The sequence below is a fragment of the Garra rufa genome, chromosome 4, assembly GCF_049309525.1.
Source record: "Garra rufa chromosome 4, GarRuf1.0, whole genome shotgun sequence".
In the NCBI taxonomy this organism is placed as follows: Eukaryota; Metazoa; Chordata; class Actinopteri; order Cypriniformes; family Cyprinidae; genus Garra; species Garra rufa.
In genome coordinates, this window is record NC_133364.1 from 3497179 (window position 1) to 3524267 (window position 27089).

The window sequence follows — 27089 nt, forward strand, 5'->3', positions numbered from 1 at the left end:
TGGTGTGACACACTCAGTCGTCCTCCAGCGAGGGATAAGACTGAGAGTGTGTGACGCCAGATAAGATGATCTTTACAGAAGCACAGGCAGTCTAAAAGCTCCACAGGGAACACAAACGCACGGACAGCATCTGTAAAAAGCCACCGCCATCCCAGGGGTCAGTGACGCCGCCAGTGCCCTGCTGGGATTTGTTTAGCAGACACACACACAAACACATTTATCCAGCTCTGTAAATATCTGGACACAGTGCAGACCTCTACAGTTTGTATATAAAATGAATTGTAGTGACCATAAATAAATCCAAACCTTACAAGTTGAAAGATAACTGTTTTGTCTCCAAATAACACGTCTGAGTGAAACGGCTTCTTGAATGAAAAGTTATATCCATGAAATGGATATGTACAAATATATCCATTTGGGAGTAAAAATCTGATTTATTATAATAATTTTTCAAATGTCTTTATTAGTAACATACCATAGACTATAATTTTCATGAAGGTTAATCATAGTGGCCACAGACTAATTCAAACCTAAACTACAATAATAAAAAAAAAAAAATTATTTTTAAAATAATAAAAGTAATATTTATCAGATTTTGGTGAATTATGATCATACACTAGCTTAGAGTGCACTAAACACACATAAACAAGTGATTGTTATGAAAACATGGTCACATTTTGCAATCTGTACTCTTGACTGTAGATTTAAGCTGTACGATTCATCTTATCTGGGTTTAAGACTCTAATAAAAGCTGTTATTTAGAAAGGGGTCAGGTGTTCAAATACATTAGGCCATATATAGACCATGTAAGTGCACTAGCAAGATATTTAGACAGGGTGCTCAAACTTCACCAACACAGAGAAACGGCTATTTGTAGGTTATATAAAAAATATACTCACATTTTTAACTTTGGATGGCTAAAATCAATTTAATCCACTCAACTGACTCATTTCAGGACACTTCCTGCTAATCAAAGAAGTTCTACCTGGTTTACTAAAGGTCCTTCCTCTGATTGTAAAGAGAGCCAATCACAGTTTAGAATTTTGGAGTGACACCTGGAGTGGCCAATCAAATTCTTAGGCCAGCATTCAGTCATAAATGTGTAGGTTCATCTTCATGCAGTCATCATCATCCTTATAACAGCACAATTAATACTAAAGGGCTTAAATGTATTTTGTAATCTGTTTAGATTTATGAAATATAATCAAATCTCTATTCTAGTATTCTGTGTGGGTGTTCTCAGTTTGTTTATAGAAACACGTCCGTATTTTTAAAACTTCTGTTTAAAAAGGTGTTTTTTAAATGTTGTTTGTGTGCATGTTATTGTTTGATGTTAGTTTTGTAAAAGACAAAGCACAAGTGTGTGTGTGTGTGTGTGTGTGTGTTTGTGTGTAGGCGCGCGAGATCTGCAGGCTCGTGACCCATAGGTCAGTGCAGGAATGTAAAGCGCATGCTCGTTCACGTCGACCAACGGACTAACGCGCGCCCCTGGAGCACCTCAAGCCTCTTGTGTGTGTTTGTAATATTGTATGTAACGTTAACTATAATATGTGTGAGCTTTATGAATTCAGTCTGTGTGTGTGTGTGTGTGTGTGTGTGTGTGTGTGTGTGTGTGTGTGTGTGAGTGAGAAACTTAAATCTAGCGCGTGATTGATGTCGGTCACACACGCGCACCCGCGCCGTTTCACAGCAGAACGGCTGCCAAAGACACACGATTACCGAACAATCGAGACAAACGAACACACACAGAAACACCGAAGCGCAGGCTTGATCAACTCACAGAGGCTTTTCTATAACGTTTTTTAATCCGTATGTAAACTGATTCTATATAACAGACGGTGGATTCAGAGCAGAAGAATCAAGCCATACACGGACATCAACCACAGAGACTCCAGACAGAAAAGCGGGAGGACTTTATGGAAGTTGTTGGTGGCCATAGCAACTGAAACAGACGTCTGCACACTCGCGAACTTCAAAGTTGTTGTTTTTTCCTTTTTTTTTGGTTTATTAATGGCGAGTTTGAAAGGAAGAGATCTAAGAACTGAGACCGCGAACATACTTCACACAAGTACACAAACCGCGATTCCTCTGCCAACAATGAGTCTCACTGACTGAACGTAAACCTCAGTCCTCAAGGGGGCGATAGAGTTTCCTTTAAATGTCTGTAATTTGGCAGACGCTTTTCATTCATATTAGTTATTGCTTCCCCTGGGAGTCGAACCCATGACATTGTGTTTGAGCTGAACATGCTGACCATTTCATTTGGTGCCATTCTCTTCAAATTGTTCCACCACGACAGTAGTTGATCTGAAAGAGAAAATTCTGACACATTTCACAAAGCACAGAGTCAGGTTTGCATATCAAACCATAGTAAGACAGTCAAAAGTTTAGACCCAGCTAATGGGGAATGTGTTTGAAACATTATGTTCCAGTAACGTTTAAGGACTGTTTGTTCATAGTTATCTGGTCTTTAATAATGGTCTCAAAGCGTTATAGCACAAAAACATCATTTATACATCAGTCATGGAACTTTTCTTTTTTAAATGTATCAGTTGGAATGTTCATCAAACATTTTTTAAATGTTACTAGTTTTAGAACATTCAAAAGTAACAGTAACAGGAAAATGGAATGTTCACGCAACATATATTATACAAAGAAGAAACATTTAAAGAACTGGGTGTTTTGAACAGTCAGAGAACATTCACAATTGACGTTTTCATTACCAGATGGGACCCTGGACCACAAACCCAGTCATAAGGGTCAATTCTTTTGAAATTGAGATTTATTCATCATCAAAAAGCTGAATAAATAGAAGGATATGAGAATATTTGGCAACTATTTGAGAATCTAGAATCTGAAGGCCAAATCTGATTTGTCCAAATGAATTTCTTAGCAAGGCATGTTACTAATCAAATATGAAGTTTTGATATATTTACGGTAGGAAATTTGCAAAATATCTTCATTGAACATGATCTAAAATCCTAATGATTTTTGGCATAAAGCAAAAATCAATAATTTTCAATGTATTTTTGGCTACTGCTACAAATATAACAGTGCTACTTAAGACTGGTTTTGTGGTTCAGGGTCACAAACTTTAGCAAAACGTTGTTGATCCTGGGGAATTAAGATTTGTTTAAGTCTCATCTGCTCACCAAGGCTGCATTTATTTGATCAAAAATACAGTAAAAACAGTAATATCGTGAAATATTATTACAACTTTAAAGGACAAAAGTTTTCATTTGAATATTTTTTAAATATTATTTCTCCTAGTGATGCAAAGCTCAGTTTTCATCATCATTACTCCAGTCTTTAGCATTTTTAAAAATACTTTTATTCAGAGAGGATGCAATAAATTGCTTACAAGTGACATTTATAATGTTCTAAAAGTTTTCTATTTGAAATAAAAAGTTGCTCTTTTGAACTTTAAAAATAAAATGTATCATGCTTTCCTCTAAAATATGAATGTTTTCAACGTTGCTAATAATCAGAAACGTTTCTTGAGCAGCAAATCAGCATATTAGAGTGATTTCTGAAGGATCAGTGACCACTGAAGACTGGAGAAATGATGCTGAAAATTCAGCTTTATGTTATATTCAGACAGAAAACACATTTCACAATATCACTGTATTTTTTTGTGAGCAGAAGGGCCTTTTTGAATATGTACTTGTGTCAAGTATGTTTGTGGTCTAAGGCAGTTAGCCAGAGCACAATGGACTTGAGCAAAACACAAGAGTCTCTCAATGTAATATTCCATCTTAAAGCGGTAGCACTGATGGCGAGAGACTCTGAAAAAACAGCGAAGGGCGACGCAGCAGCCAAAGACGTCCGTCAGACGCATTTGTACATAGACTGAACACAAACAGCTGTGTGTACGTGTGTTTGTTTTTACCGGTATACCAAAAAACAAGGCTGATATGGAGGTGTGTTTGTGGTGTACAGAAGACGCTGTAAATACTCAGTATGGTTTCTTTTCATGGCTGCCGTGCGTCACGTGCTTCCGTTCACTGTGAGTCGTGGCTTCCATCAGTAGACCAGTGTGGTTTGTTATCAGCTTAACATTTGTATTATACTATATAGTCTATATGTGTAGCACAGATGACGTGTAAATACATGTGTTTATTAATGAATATGAATGTTATCGATCTTCATTAGGGCAACGGACGGCATTCTGCATCGCTGATGGAACAAGAGCTGGATTTATAAGATTTGCTGTATCGTATGATATACTTTTGGAGAAGAGTTCTAGCAAATAAAGGTGTTCTGATGATTAACTCAGCTCTTCTGCTCATTTGACAAAACCACAAACACACGGATGGGAAGGAATAATTAACATCTTTATTTACTGCTACATTCATGACTTGATTTCATTTAGAAAGCATTAGTTTAACTTTAGTTCCGTTTTTATCGCATTCTCCAAGAATTTTAATTTTTGAATTGGAATTCCGCATTTAAACAGGATTTGAATTTTGAAACGATACATTTCTTTCTCACTATGAATTATTTATAAATGTATGGGATATTTCAGAAAGAGATATTAATGATCAATTTTTAAATATTTTTGTATTTAGTAACTTAAAAAAATATTGATTTTGTGTTCAGTTAAATCCAATTCCAATTCTAACTTAACAAATTGTTTGATGGGGCCAATTCAATCCAGTTCAGACTTTAATTTCACATTTTGTGCGCAGCTGACAGTAAACATTCTCAGAATGTTCTGGCAAAGTTATCAACAAACGTTCTTCATATAACATTAATAGAATGTTCATTCAGAGTTTTCTAGTTTTTTAAACATCGTAGAACATTTTTCAAATGTTACTTGTTTCAGAACATTCAGAGAACGTTTAAAAGTAACATTCCCATCATGTTTTCAAAATTCTAAAATGGAACATTTTGGACTTCTGGAACATTCAGAAATAATGTTTTCATAACCTAATGGTTAAGATATTTCTGCCAGCTCTGATATTGCTGGTACGAGCAGCAGATTTTAGTATTTTATTGGTTTCTTTTATCATTTGTGTATTATTGTGTGAGCTGTAAATTAAAGCTACAAACAATCTAAAAATATTCTATTAGAAATAAGGAGCAGCATCATCTCTTCGGCTCTGCCTGAGGAGCAGACGGAGAGCAGATTCAGGATGCAGGTGGAGTTCCTTCTCTCTAGTCCAGCGGGTTTCGCTCCTTCTTCTTTCCTTCCCGTTTTGGTTTCTGTGAATCTGTGGGGAGATGAACAAACATCAGTCACACACACACACACACACACACACACACACACACACACACACACACACACACACACACACACACACACACACACACACACACACACACACACACACAAATCCCAAGAAAACACATCCACCACACATTAGCCCCAAAAAACATTCCCTTAAAGAAAATTAAGCCTTTTTTATGTACATTAAAACAGTTTTCCATTGTGATATTATTTTAATGGTAATTAAAAAAAAAATCACTTTGTATTCTGTGCCATTAGTTATGGATAATAAGTCTTGTTATGATTTTTAATGTATTACAGTATTTAAATTTTATTTAAAATATAAAATTGTATAATATTTATTTTTAAATAAATCAGTGTGGGTTTTTTTTAAATCAGCATAAAATGCATTTGTGATCTATAAATATTTTACCATTCAACTATTTTTTTCATCCCTTTTTTGCATGATAATGAGAATTTAGATTTAAAAATGTCAACATGAAAGTTTGGGATCAGTAAGATTTTAAAGGTTTTTAAAGACATCAAGGCTGCATTTATTTGATTAAAAATACAGAAAAAAGTGTAATATTGTGAAATATTATTTCAATTTATGAATATATTTTAAAATGTAATTTATTCCTGTGATACAAAGCTGAATTTTCAGCATCATTACTCCAGTCTTTAGTGTCACATGATCCTTCAGAAATCATTCTATTATTCTGATTTATTATCAATGTTGAAAACACTTGTGCTGCTTAGTATTTTAGCTACTATATACCATTTTAGCCAAAAAAAAAAAAAAAGAAACATTCACTTAAAGAAAATTAAGCCTTTTTTATGTACATTAAAACAGTTTTCCATTGTGATGTTATTTTAATGGCAATTAAAGAAATGTAACCTTGTAATCTGTGACTTTGGTTATGGATTATATCTCTTGTTATGATTTATTAATGTATTGCAGTATTTAATTTTTATTCAAATTATTTATAATATTTATTTTAAAATAAATTAATATTTTGTTTTTAAATCAGCATAAAATGCATTTGCAATATAGAAATATTTTACCATTCAACTAATTCTTTTTTCCATCCTTTTTTTTTTTTTTGCATGATAATAAGAATTTGGATTTAAAAATGTCAAATAAAATTAATTTAGTATTTTACATGAAAGTTTGGGATCAGTAAGATTTTAAAGTTTTTTAAAGACATTAAGGCTGCATTTATTTGATTAAAAATACAGAAAAAAGTGTAATATTGTGAAATTTTATTTCAATTTAAAATAACTGTTTTCTATGTGAATATATTTTAAAATGCAACTTATTCCTGTGATCAAAGCTGACATTTTTATTTCATCTTTATTCAAATTATTGAAATGTTTTATTTTAAAAATGATATTTATCTTTAAATAAATTAATGTATATATTGTTTTTAAATCAGCATAAAATGCATTTGTGATTTATAAATATTTTACCATTCAACTATTTTTTTTCATCTCTTTTTTTGCATGATAAGATTTTGGATTTAAAAAATGTCAAATAAACTTAACTTAGTATTTTACAAGAAAGTTTGGGATCAGTAAGATTTTACAGTTTTTTTAAAGACATTAAGGCTGCATTTATTTGATTAAAAATACAGAAAAAAGTGTAATATTGTGAAATATTATTTCAATTTAAAATAACAGTTTGCTATGTGAATATATTTTAAAATGCAATTTATTCCTGTGATCAAAGGTGAATTTTCAACATTAAAATTTTATTTAATTTTCATTCAAATTATTTAAATCTTTGGATTTTAAAAATAATATTCATTTTTAAATAAATTAATGTATATACTTTTTTTTAATAAGCATAAAATGCATTTGTAATCTATAAATATTTTACCATTAATTTTTTTTCCATTTTGCATTATAATAAGAATTTGGATTTAAAAATGTCAAATAAAATTCATGTAGTATTTCAAATGAAATAAAAAATACATTAAAATAATTTTAAAATCAGCATAAAATTCTATTCTTGAGCTACGAATAATTTATAATTCACCATTTTTTATTATTAATTTTTTAAGTGTTTTTTTATGACAATGAAAATTTGGATTAAATAAGTAAATAAAAAAAATTGTATTTATTACTTTTTATTTCAAACTGTACAAAATGCTGTGGCTTTACTATTCAACATAACTTTAAAAAAATGATTATTGCATGCTGATTTGGAGGACAATGTGACAGCAGAAATGCAGATAATGAGGCTGAATGCTTCTATTGTTGCGTGAGGATATTTGTAAAGGTTCCTCTGCATAAATCTCATCTCAGATATGAAATGAACCTTGACTTGGTTTAATTAACATCCTTCTGGATTTAGCGCGAGCGAGAGCCGGTGGACGTCACCTGTTGATCAGAGTTTATCAAGTGTAAAAGTTCCCGTTGTCATCAACACCTGGCGTCTGCAGTCGTGTCTGAACTCGCCACACAAATACCTTTTCACACAAAACAATCAAAATGTGCCGAAAATCTTCATTAGACTGACTGATGATGATTACATGTCCAATAACGCCATCCAAGCGTTCATAGCATTAGCATCTCATTAGCATAAAGATTAAACCCATTCAAATCAAACACGAAAACAACCCGAAGACCCTCAGCAGAACAACTGCTAATTATAGAAGAAAAGCATCTTCAGATCAACTCTTCCAGATCACAACGAGACTGAAGTTTCTCAGGCGAGTCTCCTCTAAAACTTCAGAAAAGATCTCAATGTCTCAAAATGTGTTCAGATTTGATACGATTACAAAAAGACTGCAATCAAACACCAGAGATCTCAATATGAGCTCAAACATTCATCTACACACTGCAAATAAATAAATAAATACACAAAGATTTGATCACCAAGGTTGCGCTTATTTGGAAAAAGTTAAAACAGTCATTTAGTGAAATATTACATTTTAAAGGCATTGATTTCTATTAAAAATAAAACTTTTTAAATGACATTTAAATTACATTAAAATAGTTTGGGATCAGTAATCAGTAATTTTATCAGTAATGAATTGATAAAAAGTGATAGCAAAGACTTATATTGTTAGAAACATTTTATATTTTGAATAAATGCTGTTCTTTTTAACTTTTTATTCATCAAGAATAAGAATCACAGGTTGTATAAAAAATATTAAGCAGCAGTAATAACAGTAATTAATCTGCATATTAAAATGAGTTTTGAAGAACCACTGAAAACTGAAGTAATGGCTGATAAAAATTCAGCTTTGCATCACAGGAATAAATTATTTTTTAATATATTAATATAGAACACCATTATTTTAAACTGTAATAATATTTCAGAATATCAATTTTTCTTGTGTTTTGATCAAGTAAATGCAGCCTTGTTGACCATATAAGAATTCTTTAAAAAACATTACAAATCTTACTGATCCCAGTAAAATGCTATGCCATCACAGGAATAACATTATTTATGTTTTATTTTTTTAATAGAAATAGAAACAGAAAACACTAATATTGTGAAATATTGCTACAATTTAAAAGCACTGATTTCTATTAAAAATAAAAAATGATGTTATTCTTGTGATGGCAAAGTTTAAATTACATTTAAAATAACATTAAACTGGACTAATGTTCGACTAATGTTAGAACTGTGGATTAACTGTTATTAAAATGCTGTTATTGCTCAGATGTTGCTCTTTTAAAACGGCATCAGCTTGATTTCAGATGTTTCTCATTAAACTCATGTGGAGAAATAAATTAAACACACAAATTAAAGTTATATTATAAATATATTTTAATAAAGCCTCTACAGTTTGAAAAGAGCGACATCTGAGCAATAACATTAGTCCAGTTATGATCAGACTGTCCATGATAGAGAAACTGCCCAGTTATCCACAAACACACACACACACAAACACACACACACACACACACAAACACACACACACACACACACACACACACACACACACACACACACACACACACACACACACACACACACACACACACACACACACACACACACACATTAGCATCTGCGTCTCATGAGCTGGACGGTCTGCAGTCTGTTATTAGACAATCAGCCTTTAACACGAGCCAAATCATGTGACCTGACAGACACACATCCAGCCAATCAGAGGCTCTGAGAATCCTCATGGCTTCACCATCAACATCAGTGTGAGTGATGTGACGCCCACCGTACCGCAGGATGCCCAGGTGAGACAGTGTGTGTGTGTGTGTGTGTGTGTGTGTGTGTGTGTGTGTGTGTGTGTTTGCCTGTTTACCAGCCTCCGTTCATCCATCTGTGACAGCGGCACCCGCTCCCAAACCCCCACAATCCTCTCTGCTGCTGCTCTTATCACCTCAAACAGACCCCGGCGAAAACGCCCCTGTGTGTGTGTGTGTGTGTGTGTGTGTGTGTGTGTGTGTGTGTGTGTGTGTGTGTGTGTGTGTGTGTGTGTGTGTGTGTGTGTGTGTGTGTGTGTGTGTGTGTGTGTGTGTGTGTGTGTGTGTGTGTGTGTGTGTGTGAGAATGTGTGTGTTTCCAGTCTATCTGTAGTACAGTATCACACACACACACACACACACACACACACACACACACACACACACACACACACACACACACACACACACACACACACACACACACACACACACACACACACACACACATGCAGTTCTAGAGGAATGTTTGATTTGCTCAGATATTGCTTTTATAGTTTTCATTTATACAGGTGCATCTCAATAAATTAGAATGTGGTGGAAAAGTTCATCTATTTCAGTAATTCAACTCAAATTGTGAAACTCATGTATTAAATTCAATGCACACAGACTGAAGTAGTTTAAAGGTGCCATAGAATGTAAAAGTGTATTTACCTTGGCATAGTTGAATAATAACAGTTGTGTACATGGACATGACATACCATGAGTCTCAAACACCATTGTTTTCTTCTTATGATATAATACTGGTGTTTGCAAAAGACCACTGAAAAACAGGCCAATTTCAACATAACACAGACTATGACGTTATAGTCTCACGATCATTAATAGTCACGCCCCCAACATTTGCACGGACGATGGCGAATGATTTGCAGATCCTGAGCATCACTAAAAGCTTCTAAACTTGTCAAATATGTGGTAAGTATTACCGCTGTAGTATAGTTACACAGAACACGTGTGATCACAAATCTTAAAAGTGAAAGTAATAAGTTATCGTGGATTCAAAACGGCAGTTTCAATGCCCCGCATATTAACAGCGGCTCGAGCTCTGTGATTAAATACATATTTTCCTCCATATGTTTCATTCCTGCTGTGTGAGAGCGAGCCGCTCTGTGAAACAGCCAATCAGAGCAGAGCTCATCATTACTATTCATGAACCTTCCAAATAAGGTAATAAGAGACCATTTCATTCTAGGGACAAATCCTAGGGTTGTAAATGGACTTGGAGAATTGTTGCCCTTACCTAAGGCATATACCTTATATGTAGATATCAGAGAACAATTTAAAATATTGTATCAATGCATTCTATGGCACATTTTAGTCTTAGTTTCTTGTAACTGTAATGATTTGGCTCACATTTAACAAAAACCCACCAACAAATTAGAATATGGTGACATGCCAATCAACTAATCAACTCAAAACACCTGCAAATGTTTCCTAAACCTTCAAAACAGTCTCTCAGTTTGGTTCACTAGGCTACAAAATCGTGGGGAAGACTGCTGATCTGACAGTTGTCAGAAGACAATTATTGACACCCTTCACAAGGAGGGTATGCCACAAACATTCACTGCCAAAGAAGCTGGCTGTTCACAGAGTGCTGCATCCAAGCATGTTAACAGAAAGTTGAGTGGAAGGAAAAAGTGTGGAAGAAAAAGATGCACAACCAACCTAGAGAACCACTTGAGAGGCTTGTCAAGCAAAATCCATTCAAGAATTTGGGTGAACTTCACAAGGACTGGACATAAAGACTTAAACTACTTCAGTCGGTGTGCATTAAATTTATTTAATACATGAGTTTCACAATTTGAGTTGAATTACTGAAATAAATCAGTAACTTTTCCACAACATTCTAATTTGAGATGCACCTGCATACTGTATGCCAGTCAAAAGTCTGGAATAATTAGGATTTTGTAATGTTTTTGAAGTCTTATCTGCTCACAAAGGTGATGTTGATTTGCTTAAAAATACAGTAAAAATGTAAAATGTTATTACTATTTAAAATAGCTGTTTTCTACATGAATGCATGTTAAAATGTAATTTATTCCTGTGATGCAAAGATGAATTTTCATCATCATTACTCCAGTCTTCAGTGTCACATGATCCTTCAGAAATCATTCTAATTATTATCAGTGTTGACAAAACAGTTGCGATGGCCAATGTTTTTGTGAAGTTTGTGGTAAGATTTTAAAATAGAGAAATCGACACTTTTATTCCTCAAGGACATAATTTATCAAAAGTGACAGTAAAATACTTTTTTATTTATAACGTTACAAATGTTAGATTTCTATTTCATATAAATGCTCTTTTGAACTTTCTATTCATCAAAGAATCCTGAAAAATAAAAATGTATCACAGTTTACACAAAAATATCAGGCAGCACAACTGTTTTCAAATCAGCATAATAGAATGATTTCCGAAGGGTTAGGGTTAGGGTTAGGACACTGAAGACTGGAGTAATGATGCTAAAAATTCAGCTTTGATCACAGAAATAAATTATAGTTAACAATATATTCACATAGAAAACAGCTTTCTTAAACTGTAATAATATTTCAGATTTTATTAACTGTATTTTTGGCCAAAGAAATGTAACTTTGATGAGCAGAAGAGACTTTTTTTAAAAGCCCCCCCCCCAAAAAAAAAAAAAAACTTTCAAAGAGTACTTCATCTCATATGTGTCCATGGACCACAAAACCAGTCATGAGGGTCAATTTTGTGAAACTGAGATTGATACAACATCTATAAGCTGTTCTGAATAAGTTTGCCATTAATTGTTAGGATAGGACAACTATTTGAAAATCTGCAATCTGAGGGTGGAAAAAAATCAAAATATTGAGAAAATCGTTTTTGTCCAAAATAAATATAAAGTTCTTAGCAATGCATATCACTAATCAGAAATTAAATTTTGATATATATATGGTAGGAAATGTACAAAATATCTCCATGGAACATGATCTTAATATCCTAATGATTTTTGGCACGAAAGAAAACTTGATCATTTTGACCCATACAATGTATTTTTGGCTGTTTTTGTGGTCCAATGTTACATACGTTTAAAACAGACACAAATTAGTCATGTCAAGTTGAACTATTTCTAAGAAATGTTTGAGATGGCATTGAGACATGTTTCATTCATGATTTGTCTTTCTATCCTGCGGTCAGTTGTTCATCTCTGGTGTTTGATGATGGATTCGGCTCTTTAAGCTCTTTCAGGGTGGCAGCAGCACTTGAGCTGGAGTCCAAATCCTGATAAATGAGACGAGCACACGAGACCCGTCACATCCATTACAGACAAATCCATCTCCCCTGCACTTCCTCATCCATCCTGTCTTTTTCTGATCCAGCAGCTTTATCCAGACATTCACAACCATTTCTACAGCACTTTAATGCTGCTTAATAACATTTACAGCAACGATGAGGTTTAGAAAAGCTGCTCTTGACCTGGATGTCATCTGTTTCATCCGAACACAATCATATCAAGACGTAATTAAACTTTTCTTTATCAGTTAAATAAATGCATATGCAACTGTCTGTTTGTGTGTTTTCTGTCGTGGTGCAAAATTAAATCTGCGACTTTCAGATTGAAAAACAACGCTCTTGGTAGATTAAGACAAATTCTGTTGATTAGCCCAAATTGTTGCCAAGATGTACATTTGCATTTATTCATTTAGCAGATGCTTTTATCCAAAGCGACTTACAAATGAGGAATATTACAGCGCGAGGGATTCATCAGCGGGAGACATACTGCGCTAGCCATGAATCTCAGCATATTCACTTCATAATAATATGAAGCACAGACAACAATGATAATAGCTACACAATCCTGTACAAACCAGCGGTCTGTGGCCTTTAACACAGATACATTGAGAAACGATCACATTTATTAAACTTTAATAGAGTCTTTAGAAACTTCCTGAGCTGGAGAAAGAGAGAAAGACCTTATTGATCAATATTTCAGCGTAACCTTACGATCTCACAGTCCTGCGCGTCACAACACAGACCTGTTTACTGTTTAGAAAAATATAATGAGAGCAGTCTGGAGTATATGATAATGTCAAACATTAGCACATTACCGCATGCTTCATTTAAAGATGCATCCAGAAATAAGTGGGATTACTAATAAATATGGGTCATTTGGATTCTCAAGCGTTTTTAAGGTATTACTGACAGTTGTTATTTTAATCCGCTAGTCATTTTTGGAAAATGTATTTGGGAAATACACATTTAAGTATTTATTTTATTCAGATTTGCGCCTGCACTGGAAAAAATGCTTTTCTTACTTAGATTTTTTTGTCTTGTTTCTAGCCAAAATATCTTAAGAAGGATTGTCTAGACAAGCAGAAATTATATTCTTATATTCAGTCAAAATTAGGAGTGTTTTTGCCTGAAACAAGCAAAATAATCTGCCAGTGGGGTAAGAAAAATAATCTTGTTTTCAGTTTGAAATAAGATTTTTTTGTTTACCCCATTGGCAGATTATTTTGCATTTTGACTTGGTTTTTTTTCCCCCGAAAATAAGAAAATAATTTTTACTTGTCTGGAAAATCCTTTTTGATTTAAGAATTTTTAGATATTTTGGCTGGAAACAAGACAAAAAATCTAAGTAAGAAAATTTCTATTTCAATGCATATCTTTAAAGGCTGTGTGTTTTCTCCACTTCAGCAGTACTTACAGACAGTAAACTTTCATTGTATGCCAGTTTTATATTCTAAAGTGTGTTACAAAGGGATTTGTATGTTGTTTAGGGTTTTATGCAACATCTTATTCCTAAAAACATGATGAAATCTCATTTTTTTTTCTGGCTGTTGACAGCATTTTTTGATTTATGGAGTGCTAAAAAGAGATATCAAAATTGCCCTCTATAAAAACCTTTAATATGTCAACAAAACGTTGAGTCTGGCTTTAATCGGTGTTTGGATTTCTGCTCTGGAAATGTATGCAAATGAGTGTATATTTAATTAGATAAAACATTGTTTGCATCTATAAACATAATGCTGAAGTAAGTAACAATAGTCATAATGTAGTGTAATTAATCAACTATAGAAGCATGGTAATTATAATTTCCCCCCTGTTCACCTGTGGTGTTTCACCTTAATGTAAAAAATTGCATGTGTAGATTTCAATTATTATCCATATCTTTAAAGCCTGTGAGATTTTTATCCCTTTCAGAGGGGTTTATATATCTTTTGCCTGGTTTATATCATATATATGTATAGTCTGTGTTACGGAAGCAGACCAAACAAGAGAGGTAAGTGATCAATATAACAATGTTTATTATCAGCAGAGCGTTGTGGATAAGATGACGTGCAGAACCGGGTAAGTATAACAGTCCAAGTATGATATTCGTTGACTAGAGATGAATACTGAATACAGATCCTTTTCCTTTCCAGGAACGACGGGAGGAGGACTCCGACCCACACACACACACACACACCGTTGGTGATCGACGAACAGGCTTATGGCTGACCACAGCTGACTGGAACAGAGAACAGACTTCGTACTGGAATAGACGAGACAAGAGGTAAGTTTCAACAGGTAAATAGCGAGGTAAGTATGTCTTTGAGGTTTGTGAACTCGACAGAGAAACACAATGAGTCCGCTTCGTGCAAACGAGCCCGGACACTGAGTGAGGTGTGTGGTGTGCTTATATGTGGTGCTGGTGATTGGATTCAGGTGCGTATGATTAGTAATCAGGTGACTGTGATCGTTGAGTGAGTGAGGGAGTAGAACCTGGCCAATCCGTGACATTACCCCCCTCCCCAGGGCCCGCTCCTGAGGGCCGAGGCCTCCGACGTCGTGGTGGTCTACCTCGTCCTCGAGGGGCTGGACATTCAGGATGGTTACGATGGAATTCCTCCATGAGGGCTGGATCTAGAATGTCAACTCTGGGTACCCATGACCTCTCCTCTGGCCCGTAGCCTTCCCAGTCGACGAGATATTCCAGATTACCACCACGACGTCGGGACAGAAGGATTTCTCGGACCGAGTAGATGGATCCCTCTTCCAGGACCAAGGGGGGAGGGGGTTCCTCTTCCTGACCAGGTTCTGTGGAGGGAATCACAGGTGGGTGAAAGGGTTTGAGTAATGAGACGTGAAATGTGGGGTGGATACGGTACTGTGGTGGTAATTGGAGTCTGTAGGTGACGGGGTTGACCTGTTCCACGATGGTGAAGGGGCCAACAAACCTGGGACTCAATTTCTTCGAGGGCAGGCGCAGACGGATGTCTCTTGTGGAGAGCCAGACTTTTTGCCCAGGAGTGTATGTGGGACCAGGAATCCTCTTCTTATCGGCAGTGGACTTGGTTCTGCGCACTGCCCTTTGAAGATGATGGTGAGCCTCGTCCCAGACTCTCTCGCTCTCCCGGAACCAGTAATCCACTGCGGGCACCTGTGATGGTTCGCCATTCCAGGGGAAGAGAGGTGGTTGGAAGCCGAGCACACACTGGAATGGCGTGAGTCCTGTGGTGGGTTGCCGCAGTGAATTTTGGGCGTATTCTGCCCAACCCAGGAACTGGTTCCAGGAGTCCTGGTGACCATGACAGAATGTCCGGAGGAACCGCCCCACCTCCTGGATTTTCCTCTCCGTCTGCCCGTTGGTCTCAGGGTGGTATCCAGAGGAGAGGCTAACGGTCACACCTAGGAGTTTGAGAAAAGACTTCCACACCCGTGAAATAAACTGTGGACCCCTGTCTGAGACGATGTCTTCCGGAATGCCATAGTACCTAAAGACTTTGTTGAAGAGCAGTTCGGCAGACTCTAAGGCTGTGGGAAGACCTTTCAGAGGTATCAGTCGGCAGAATTTTGAAAATCGATCAACTATAACAAAGATGCAGGTGTTACCGTCAGATGAGGGGAGATCTGTCATGAAGTCAACTCCTAGGTGTGACCAGGGGCGGTTCGGCACAGGCAAGGGATGGAGTTTCCCAGCAGGCAGATGACGTGGACTCTTGGACATTGCGCACTCCTTACATCCTTGGACATACCTCCTCACATCCCTTGCCATGTGCGGCCACCAGAAGCGGTCCGTCAGCAGCGAGAGAGTGTTGTTGGCCCCTGGATGCCCAGTGCCCAGAGAGGTATGTGTTGAATGGATTAGATCTACCCGCTGGGTCCTAGGGATGAATCTGCGACCAGGTGGACAGCCCGGCGGAGATCTGGGTTCCGGAGTGGCGACAGCTGGCGGGTTGGTCCATTCAATGGGTTGAACGATGATGTTTTCGGGGATTATGGTCGTGGGTGTGTCAGGCAAGTCGTGAGAATCATGGATGCGAGACAGAGCATCAGCTCGGGTATTCTTGGATCCTGGCCGGTAGGTTATGGTGAAGTTGAATCGTGAAAAGAACAGGGACCATCTTGCCTGACGGGGACAGAGCCGTTTGGCGTCTCGGAGGTACTGTAGGTTCTTGTGATCTGTTATCACCTGGAACGTGTGGTTGGATCCCTCTAACCAATGTCGCCACTCCTCCAGAGCGAGCTTGATGGCAAGAAGCTCGCGGTTGCCGATGTCATAGTTCCTCTCCGCAGGGCTGAGCTTCCGGGAATAGTAGGCACAGGGATGAAGCAATGGAGGAGTACCGTGATACTGTGACAGAATCCCTCCCACGCCGGTAGTAGAAGCGTCTACCTCTACCACGAAAGGGAGATCAGGGTCAGGATGGGTTAGAAGAGGTGCCTGTGTAAATGCTTCCTTGAGGTTATGGAAGGCTGCGGCCGAGTCAGGGTTCCAGAGTAGGGTTCGTGGTTTTCCTTTGAGTAGACTGGTAAGCGGAGCGGTGATGATGCTGTAGTTCTTGATAAACCGGCGGTAGAAATTGGCGAAACCTAAGAATCGTTGAAGCTCTTTGATAGTGGTGGGTTCTGGCCAGGACACAACTGCAGATACCTTCCTCTCGTCCATACGGACCCCCTTCTGGTCGATGACGTATCCAAGGAAGTGCACTGCTGGTAGGTGAAATGAACATTTCTCCGCCTTGAGATATAGGTGATGATCCCGTAATCTTTGAAGGACCTCCGCAACGTGGAGGCGATGTTCGGCCTCACTCCGGGAGTAAATCAGAATATCGTCTATGTAGACAACGACAAAGTGGTGCAGAAACTCCCGGAGTACCTCGTGAATGAAGTTCTGAAATACGGAGGGGGCGTTGACCAAACCATAGGGCATGACCAAATACTCGTAGTGGCCAGTAGGGGTCACGAAGGCAGTCTTCCACTCGTCCCCCTCACGTATCCTCACGAGGTTGTACGCGCTGCGGAGGTCCAACTTCGTAAACACCCTGGCAGTGCGTAGTTGTTCGAGGGCCGCAGGGACGAGAGGAAGGGGATACCGGAACTTGATGGTGCCTTGATTGAGTATACGGTAATCGATGCATGGCCGCAGCCCTCCATCCTTCTTTGCCACGAAGAAAAAACTGGATGCTGCGGGTGATGTTGATGGTCGGATGTAACCCTGATCGAGAGCCTCCTGTATGTACTCCTCCATTGCCTTGGTCTCCGGAAGCGACAGCGGGTAGATCTTACCTCTGGGCATTGGAGCATCCGGAACTAGGTCAATGGCACAGTCCCATGGCCGATGTGGAGGTAGCTGGGAAGCTCTCTTGGGGCAGAAGACGTCTTGAAACGACGAGTAAATGGCAGGAATCTGGACTGACTGCTTCTCAACAGGACTTTCGACGGAGGTGACGTTGACAGGTAGTATCTTGTGTCTAGGACGTGGAAGATCTGGAAAACATTGGTTGGTACATTCTTTTCCCCATTTTATCACCTCTCCTGTGCCCCAAGAGAGGATGGGATCATGCTTCACCAGCCACGGGCGCCCCAAGATGATGTCCATAGTAGCTCCCTCCAGAACCAGAAACTGAATCTCCTCACGGTGCAAAACTCCAATCTGTAGGATGATGGGTTCACTTTTCCGGTGAATACGGGTCCGTGAGTTTATCCGGTTAGTTATCGGTTGAATCTGGTAGATGGTGGTTGATGCTTGGGTGCGTAGCTGGAGCTGGCGACAGAGGGTGTTGGAGATGAAGTTTCCCGCTGACCCGGAGTCGATGAGGGCTGCGACTGTAACACAGGAAGTGTGGGTGGTTAACTGAACATTGGTAGTCAGAGGATGCATGTTATCCAATTCAGAACGTATTACACTCACCAAAGATCGTATAGGACGCATAGGACAGTTGAGTCGTACGTGTCCCGCAGCCCCACAGTACATGCAAAGACCCCGGGTCAGTCTTCTCTGTCGCTCAGCTGCAGAGATTTTCCCTGATTCCAGGATCATTGGTTCTGGTTCTGGAGGGCTGGCGGATGTAACTGGTCGGAGGAGTGCAGTAGTGACGGACTGGTCTTGGTAGGATCTTAGACGATCTGAACAACGAAGTGACTGCTGAATGAACTTCTCCAATCCCATGGAGTCGTCCAAAGCAGCTAACTGCATCCGGAGATTGGGTTCTAGGCCGAGCCGGTACGTGGTCAGTAACGATCGCTCATTCCATCCGCTGGCAGCGGCCAAAGTTCGGAAACGCAGGGAGTAATCTTGTGTCGTCATACTTCCCTGCTTAAGATGATACAATTGCTCTCCTGCGGATACTTCTGCATCAGAACGTCCGAAAACCTTTTTAAAATGAGCGACGAAAGCCTGGATCGAATGGGTTGCCGGCCCGGCCTGCTGATATAACGTGTTCGCCCATTTGAGAGCTGGTCCGGTAAGCAGAGACGTGATGAAGGCTATTTTCGAAGAATCTGTGGGATAGAGAGCAGGTTGCATTGTGAATATCAATGAACATTGTAACAGGAATCCGCTGCACTCCTCCGCCCCGCCAGAGTAGGGCGCTGGTCGGGCCATGGGACTGGAAGGGACGTTTACGGGAGCCGAAGAAGTGCTGGGTGCCGGTGGTGCGGTGGGATGAGCTGAAGTTGGTGTGGTGGCATGACTAGCCAACAAAACCTTCCTGAGCGAGTCCACCAGCTCTTGAAACGGGTCCCGATTGCTCATGCTGATACTGTGTTGGTCCGGGCTAACTGTTACGGAAGCAGACCAAACAAGAGAGGTAAGTGATCAATATAACAATGTTTATTATCAGCAGAGCGTTGTGGATAAGATGACGTGCAGAACCGGGTAAGTATAACAGTCCAAGTATGATATTCGTTGACTAGAGATGAATACTGAATACAGATCCTTTTCCTTTCCAGGAACGACGGGAGGAGGACTCCGACCCACACACACACACACACACCGTTGGTGATCGACGAACAGGCTTATGGCTGACCACAGCTGACTGGAACAGAGAACAGACTTCGTACTGGAATAGACGAGACAAGAGGTAAGTTTCAACAGGTAAATAGCGAGGTAAGTATGTCTTTGAGGTTTGTGAACTCGACAGAGAAACACAATGAGTCCGCTTCGTGCAAACGAGCCCGGACACTGAGTGAGGTGTGTGGTGTGCTTATATGTGGTGCTGGTGATTGGATTCAGGTGCGTATGATTAGTAATCAGGTGACTGTGATCGTTGAGTGAGTGAGGGAGTAGAACCTGGCCAATCCGTGACAGTCTGTCTGTCTTGACAGTATTTTCAGATTCATGGAGTGATAAAAAAAGAAACCCTAAAAATCAAACAAAAAGTTCTGTTCTGGAAATGTATGCAAATGAGTGCATATTTAATTAGATAATGCCCTGTTTGCAGGGAATGCAGGGAACTTTTAATATAAAACAATTGTCATAATGTACTGTGATTAATCAACTAGAAAAGTATGCAATTATCATTTTTACCCTATTTACCTGCGGTGTCTCGCCTTAATGTAAAAATGTTTTTAGTACTCTAATCAAATCAGTTAGTACTGCTTCTGAATTAATTCAAGTTGAGCACATTGCATGCTCGATATGTTTTTGTGTTTGTTCTTGTACCTTGTATCTTGGACTTGGGTTTGCCGCAGGGTTTGGTGGCGCTGACGTTGTTCGGGCAGCTAGCGTCCATCAGCGCTCGCTTTAGCACACCGCTGCGTGTCTTCAATCCTGTGGTCGAGTCACACTCTCCCCACGCCTGAAAATCATACTTACACTCGCCTGCGAAAGACACAAACCCACAGCTTGATTTTAATGCAACAAATACAAATGCAAAAGCAAAACAAACAAACATGCATAAACAGGCTTGATGTACCGTCTTAATACATCTTCCTGGTGTTATTGTGAAGGATTCACCATTGCATGTTATTCTGAAAAATAAATGTTTGTCTTCATAATCTTGAGCAAGTTTACAGCTGACGTCTCCAATCCCTTTTCAACCATCTGTCATAGAGAGAAACTTTTCACCACGCAATAACTGCCAAAGTTTAAAACCACATTTTTTTTCTTGTCGAATATCCTATTTCACTTGGAAAAACATCAGATTGTGGAAGTAAAACGGGTTGCGGCCTACACGAGGGAGAAGGAAACACAACCCAGACTGCATTACATGTAAATGCATCGAGGTTTGTTTTGAGAGCTGAATTATTGGCTGCCGAGAGCACAGGACCATCGGAATGCAATTTTACACGATAAACAGTTTAGATACCGTGTTGGGTTGGCACTTGATGGCTAATGTAAAATCTGGATCTTGAAGCAAAACCAGTTGAGAAGCTCTGATCTATCCTCTCGTTCCTTTATCTCTCGTCTCATTTCATCTTTCATTCTTTCTGTCCGTGCGTCGGAGCGATTTCTCTCGGTCTCTGCCGGAATGGATGGGGGTTAAACTGCTTCAATCAAGCACAAAATTGTCTCTAATGACATATTTAAAGGCAGAGAGAATGTAATTACATGCAGCAGCCCTCCGGCTGAACGGCCGCTGTCCTGAACCGAGACCCTCAAAAATGAGGCCGGTGTGAAATAGAGCCCTTATAACTCAAGAGGAAAAATTCTGCACCAGACATCAGCATTTCGACACTAAACTACACTGACACGGCTGCTGAACTACACAGAAATACACAGAGGATTCATCACTCAACGTTTAGTGTGATCATGTTTTATTAAGTCTGTGATTTCTGATGTTCTTTCAGAGTGAGACGGTCTTGCACATTTCCCAGAGAGAGACTTCTTAGAGAAAACACCCTACAGTTTCAGTGTTTGTTGATAGTTTATGTGCATACCTACAAATCCCGAGGGAAGGTGGCATATGCTCTCTCACACACACACACACACACACACACACACACACACACACACACACACTGGTACATTCTGCCAGCTTGTTTTTGGCTCTCACTGCAGTCCTGTCATTTCTGAGGACAGAATTCTGTGAGAATCTCCATCTTGTTACTCCACAGTGCAGGCTTATTTACCCTGAGCCCTGTGTGTGTGTGTGTGTGTGTGTGTGTGTGTGTAAAACCTGTGTTTGCGTGGATCCTCACCTCCAAACTGCTTTTTCCAGTTGCAGGGGATTTTGCAGCGCTGGGTTTTGATGGTCTGTTTACAGTCGGTGCCGGTGCGCGTGCCCTCTCTGGTGCCCAGGCCGCAGTCACCCTCGTTAGCCACACACACGCTCCACTGCCACTCGCCACAGTCCGATTTACGCTCTTTCTTACCTGTCAGAGTGGGAGCACACACACAGACTTTCATACTGCACCTTACAATTGTATGTAAGAGAGCCAGAGACTGTGTGTGGGTTGATTTAGAGCAGCGTGAGGTGATACAGAGCAGTGTGTGTGTGTGTGTGTGTGTGTGTGTGGAAATATAGAGCACTGTGGGGTAATATAGAGGAGCGTGGGGAAATATAGAGTACTGAGAGGTAATTCAGAGCAGAATGAGGTTATACAGAGCAGCTTTGGTAATACAGAGCAGCAGAAGGTAATCTATAATGATGCGGCTGATATAGAGCTGTATGGGATAATATAGAGCAGTGTGAGTTATATAGATCAGTTCTGGCTAATATAGAGCGACACGGGTTATAGATAGACGTATGGAGTAATATGTGACCCTGGACCACAAAACCGGTCTTAAGTCGCTGGGGTATATTTGTAGCAATAGCCAAAAATACATTGTATGGGTCAAAATTATTGATTTTTCTTTTATGTCAAAAATCATTAGGAAATTAAGTAAAGATCATGTTCCATGAAGATTTTTTGTAAAATTCCTACTGTAAACCTATCAAAATGTAATTTTTGTTTAGTAATATGCATTGTTAAGAACTTAATTTGGACAACTTTAAAGGTGATTTTCTCAGTATTTAGATTTTTTGCACCCTTAGATTTCAGATTTTCAAATAGATGTATCTCGGCCAAATATTGTCCTATCCTAACAAACCATACATCAATAGAAAGCTTATTTATTGAGCTTTCATATGACGTATATATCTCAGTTTTGTCAAATTTAACCTTATGACTGGTTATGTGGTCCAGGGTCACATAAAGATTTGCATGTGTTATTTAGAGCAGTATGGGATAATATAGAGAGGTGTAGGTTATATAGAGAAGTATGGGGTAATATAGAGCTCTGTGGGTTATATAGATCAGTACTGGCTAATATAGAACGGCATGGGTTATAGATAGAAGTATGGGGTAATATAGAGCTCTGTGGGTTATATAGAGCAGTACAGTGTAATATAGAGTAGTGTGGGTTATAAAGAGCAGTATGAAGTAATATAGAGAGGTGTGGGTTATAAAGAGCAGTATGGAGTAATATAGAGAGGTGTGGGTTACATAGAGCAGTATGGAGTAATATAGAGCACCGATATAGAGCAGAGTGGGTTATTTAGAGCAGTATAAAGTAATATAGAGTAGTGTGGGGTCATTTAGAGTAGTATGGGGTAATAGAGAGAGGCATTGGGTTATATAGAGTAGTATGGGTTAGTATAGAGCAGTGTGCATTATATAAAGCAGTATGGAATAATATATAGCAGTGGGGGTTATTTAGAGCAGTATGGAGAGGTGTGGCTGATATAGAGCAGTACTGGTTAATATAGAGTGGGGTAAGTGATATAGAACAGCTTGAGGCATTATAGAGCAGTATAGGGTAATATAAAATGACATAGGTCATACATAGCGCTGTGGGTTATATAGATCAGTTTGGGGCGACACAGAGTGACTATTGTAGCGCATTGAGAGGTAATATGGGCAATGTGGGCTAATAGGGTAATACAGACAAGTATGGAGTTATATAGAGTAAAATATTGAAATATGTGACAATACAGTAAGGGTGATATAGAAAAGTGTGAGATAAAGCAGTATGTGGTAATGTTCTGCTACCTTGTTTCTCTGATTTTCCACCATCTGCCAGCGTCGCTGTGACAGTCAGGAGGGCCAATAAAGCCACACACACCCACTGCTGCTGCATTCTGGGAAAAAATAAATGTACATTAAGTGTACGGCTAATAATACAACAAAAACAGCATGCAAATATCAAATGCTTCATCAAAATACATGTAGAGACTATGTTTCTCTCTCTTTCTTTCAGTCATTCTCTCTCTGTCTCTCAGGAGGAAAAGTAAAGGTGGATTGAATAATTAGAAAGCAATTTTATCCCAAACGCCTGGCTGCACTTCAGTTATAGTAGCGGTGCAGCCCATCGGCGACATCACCTCCATTTCAATTACTTATGAGCCTCCCTCTCTCTCCTTTTCTCTTCCTATTTCTGGTTGGCTGATTTCCTGCTGTGCCCATAAGCATTGGCTTGCTGGACTTTTTTCCCCAGTTCTGCCTCATGTTAAAGACGCTCAGCCATTTTCTCTCAACGGGGGAATCTCAGGAAATCTGTGAATTACATGTCCAGGTCAAATCCAAGTAAAATGAAGCCTATATTCAGAAAGACGTATTGTTTTCAAGCTGGTTAAGCACATTTCCTCCAATTTTCTAGAGTCAGTTGAGACAAAATGTGCTGAATTGTCATTAAAAATTCACAAAAATAAAGCAGGTGATGTTTCTGAGAGATTCGTCCCATCATTTCTGTCTCTATCAGTGCTAATCACGGAGGACGTCTCTCTGCCGGGCCGCACACACCTGAGCTGTTCCACTTGAGTCAGACTGTGAAATCATCAGCGCCACATAATAACCGTGATTTCAGTCAGATGGGCAAAAACCTGCCAATCAAAGACTCATGAGTCATGACATATAAAGCGGTTCGGATCGTTAAAACATAATCTGCCCTCCAAACCCTGATTAGCAACACTGCTAGTGAATCTGTGTGATATGGGATGAGAGAGAGGATTATCCTGGAGTGATGTGACAGGAGCAGTGAGATTTGAGGACTAGACAGGAGGGTTAGGGTGCCGTGTAGAGACTAATTCAATACTCCAATGTCAATCCAACCGATTTAGCAAACAAGATGCAGAACAGTCATTTGCATTTAAAATTAAAGTCGAATTAGTGGGATGAATTTACAGAAACTGCTGCTTTTAGTAATACATTACATTTCCTAAACATGTTGTCAAATTCATGGAATTTATGTTTATAGAAAGCACATTAAATATTGGTAAAGTATCTACTTTTAAGGTTTCAACTACGTTTTTGGAGAATAAAATACACAATATTTATGTAAAAATTCCAACAAAATGCTTATTCTGACATATTAAAATATATAAAAGAGTAAGGGATCATATGCAATTTTATTGTGTTTTGAATGAGTAAAACATTCTTACTGACAAATGGGCAAAAGCAAAATGGCAAATTAAAAAAAAAGTAAAATTACAACTAATTAGTTTTGGGGGGGAAAGTAATTTGTCTTTCAATATGTCATAAAAAAGACTTTTGTTGTAAACATGCCTGACAAGATTGTTACACTAAATTACATTTTAGTGGGCATCTTCTGTAAATTAGGGGAAAATGTATGATATTTATTTTTTGCTCAGAAAAGCAAAAACAAAAATGCAATTAAATTAAACAGAAAACTATTTATTTATTTATTTTTGAAAAACAACAAAAATTTAAAGCAGTAGTACACTTACTGTTTTTTTTACTTAAAGCTTTTTTCGTTTATGACCCATTTTTACGGTAAAAAAAGTTAATTGTACAAAAAATATATTTAAAAAAATCAACATTAAATTGCATATAAGTATATAATGTTATAAATTACATTTTTATAAATTGCTATGTCATTGCTAAGGTGTTTAATACAAAATTACTATAAAAATATTTATACATACAAAAAAATAAAAACAACAACAACAATTAAAAAGAAATTATTAATATATGTATTCATTGAGTTGGAAATTAAATTGTATTTAAGCATTTCTACATTTCACTTAAAATTAAATTAACTTTAAAAATAAAATTATAAAACACTTCCATTTCCTATGAAATGAAGCAGGGAATGGACAAAAATAAAATACAGAGCTTGAAACAACTATAAGTCTCTTTGAATAAGAGCATCTGCGGATCCCATAATACAAATCTATTCTCAGCCATTTTTATTGTTGTCTCTGACTAATGATATTCCTCCTTCAAGCACCTCTTTGATTCCTTCAGTAAATTCATCTTCCAGTCGTTCCGATTTAATTCCAGCTCATATATTGACTCAAGTTAGAATTTTTCCCAATCCTACCAGACAGACATCATGAATATCTCCACGTTTAACCTCCGCAGACCCTAAAGGAAGTCCACTAGTGTCACAAGACAAATGGCTTGTGCTTTCTTACAAACCCCTACAGAATGAAGAGCTGAGGGGGGTCGGCCGCACACGTGTGTGTGTGTGTGTGTGTGTGTGTGTGTGTGTGTGTGTGTGTGCGTGCGTGCACCGAGGTAAAGCTGTTATCCTGCTCTAACACTCCATTAGCTCATTGATCAGTGTAAAAGCAGGAGGGAGAGAGTGACAACGTGATCCATCAGAGTGAAACACACACGCATGCACACACACACACACACACACACACACACAGAAGAAAGCTGTACTCGTCATTCGCAATTGACAGATTTCTGTAAGCCTGGTGCACTGACTCTTAAAGGGACGGCGCACCCAGACAGCCAAAAATACTGTTATCATCTACTCACCTTCATGTCACACGAAATCTGTGTGATTTTCTTCTGTGGAACGTAAGAGTTATTCTATTTCTTTCTTCACAGAATGAAAGTGGACGGGCAGCCAAAAAGCGTCATCAAAATTTAGGCCGGTTTCTCACATAAAGCTGTCATATATATAGTGTAAATCTCACAGATGCTCTTCTAAAACCTCTCTGTAGCATGGCATGTTTTCATATGCGCTGTGATTGACAGGGTTTTATCCGCACTGAGTCTGAAAGCTTCATGCTTGATCCAGCTACTCTGACTCAGACCCAAACCCGGATTTGTTGGGTTCTGGGTGTTTGTTTTTAGTGATCGGGGGCGGAGCTTAGCCCAATCGGTTAGAATGCAGACAAACAATAAGATGATCTGGAGAAGCAGGATAAAAGACAAACCTAGAAAGGATGAAATGTGATCTTTTGAGGAATGAAACTGACAAAACGGTGTCAGCATTCAGTCTATTGCTATAATAAACCTGCTTCTGCCATTATCAGGATTCACACAAAACTTTCAAAGACTTCTCAAGCACTACTTTTTTGATTTTCAAGGACTTCAATCAGAGATCTCTCTCATCAAACAATGTGTTCCATTTCAAATTCGTAAAAAAAGAGAAATAGATAAATAAAAATATACTAATAAAAAAAGGCAAAAATAAAGTGAAGCACATGCAAAGCATTACTACTAAACAGTGTTTGGGTTAACGCATTACAAGTAACGCA

The 27089-nt window shown here is 38.5% G+C and overlaps 1 protein-coding gene across 3 annotated transcripts in view; it reads right to left on the bottom strand.

The window, feature by feature from the left end:
* Nucleotides 1-4315: 4315 nt before the first annotated feature.
* Nucleotides 4316-27089, bottom strand: part of LOC141333260 (pleiotrophin-A-like) — a 63953-nt gene continuing 41179 nt past the window's right edge. For all 3 annotated transcript variants that reach the window (XM_073838234.1, XM_073838233.1, XM_073838231.1), the window contains 4 exons: nucleotides 23626-23714; nucleotides 21793-21966; nucleotides 20315-20473; nucleotides 4316-5213 (listed from right to left, as the gene is read on the bottom strand). In XM_073838234.1, the coding sequence (XP_073694335.1) occupies nucleotides 5158-5213; nucleotides 20315-20473; nucleotides 21793-21966; nucleotides 23626-23713 (477 nt within the window). In that variant the 5' untranslated portion in view covers nucleotide 23714 and the 3' untranslated portion in view covers nucleotides 4316-5157. The remainder of the gene's footprint in view (nucleotides 5214-20314; nucleotides 20474-21792; nucleotides 21967-23625; nucleotides 23715-27089) is intronic.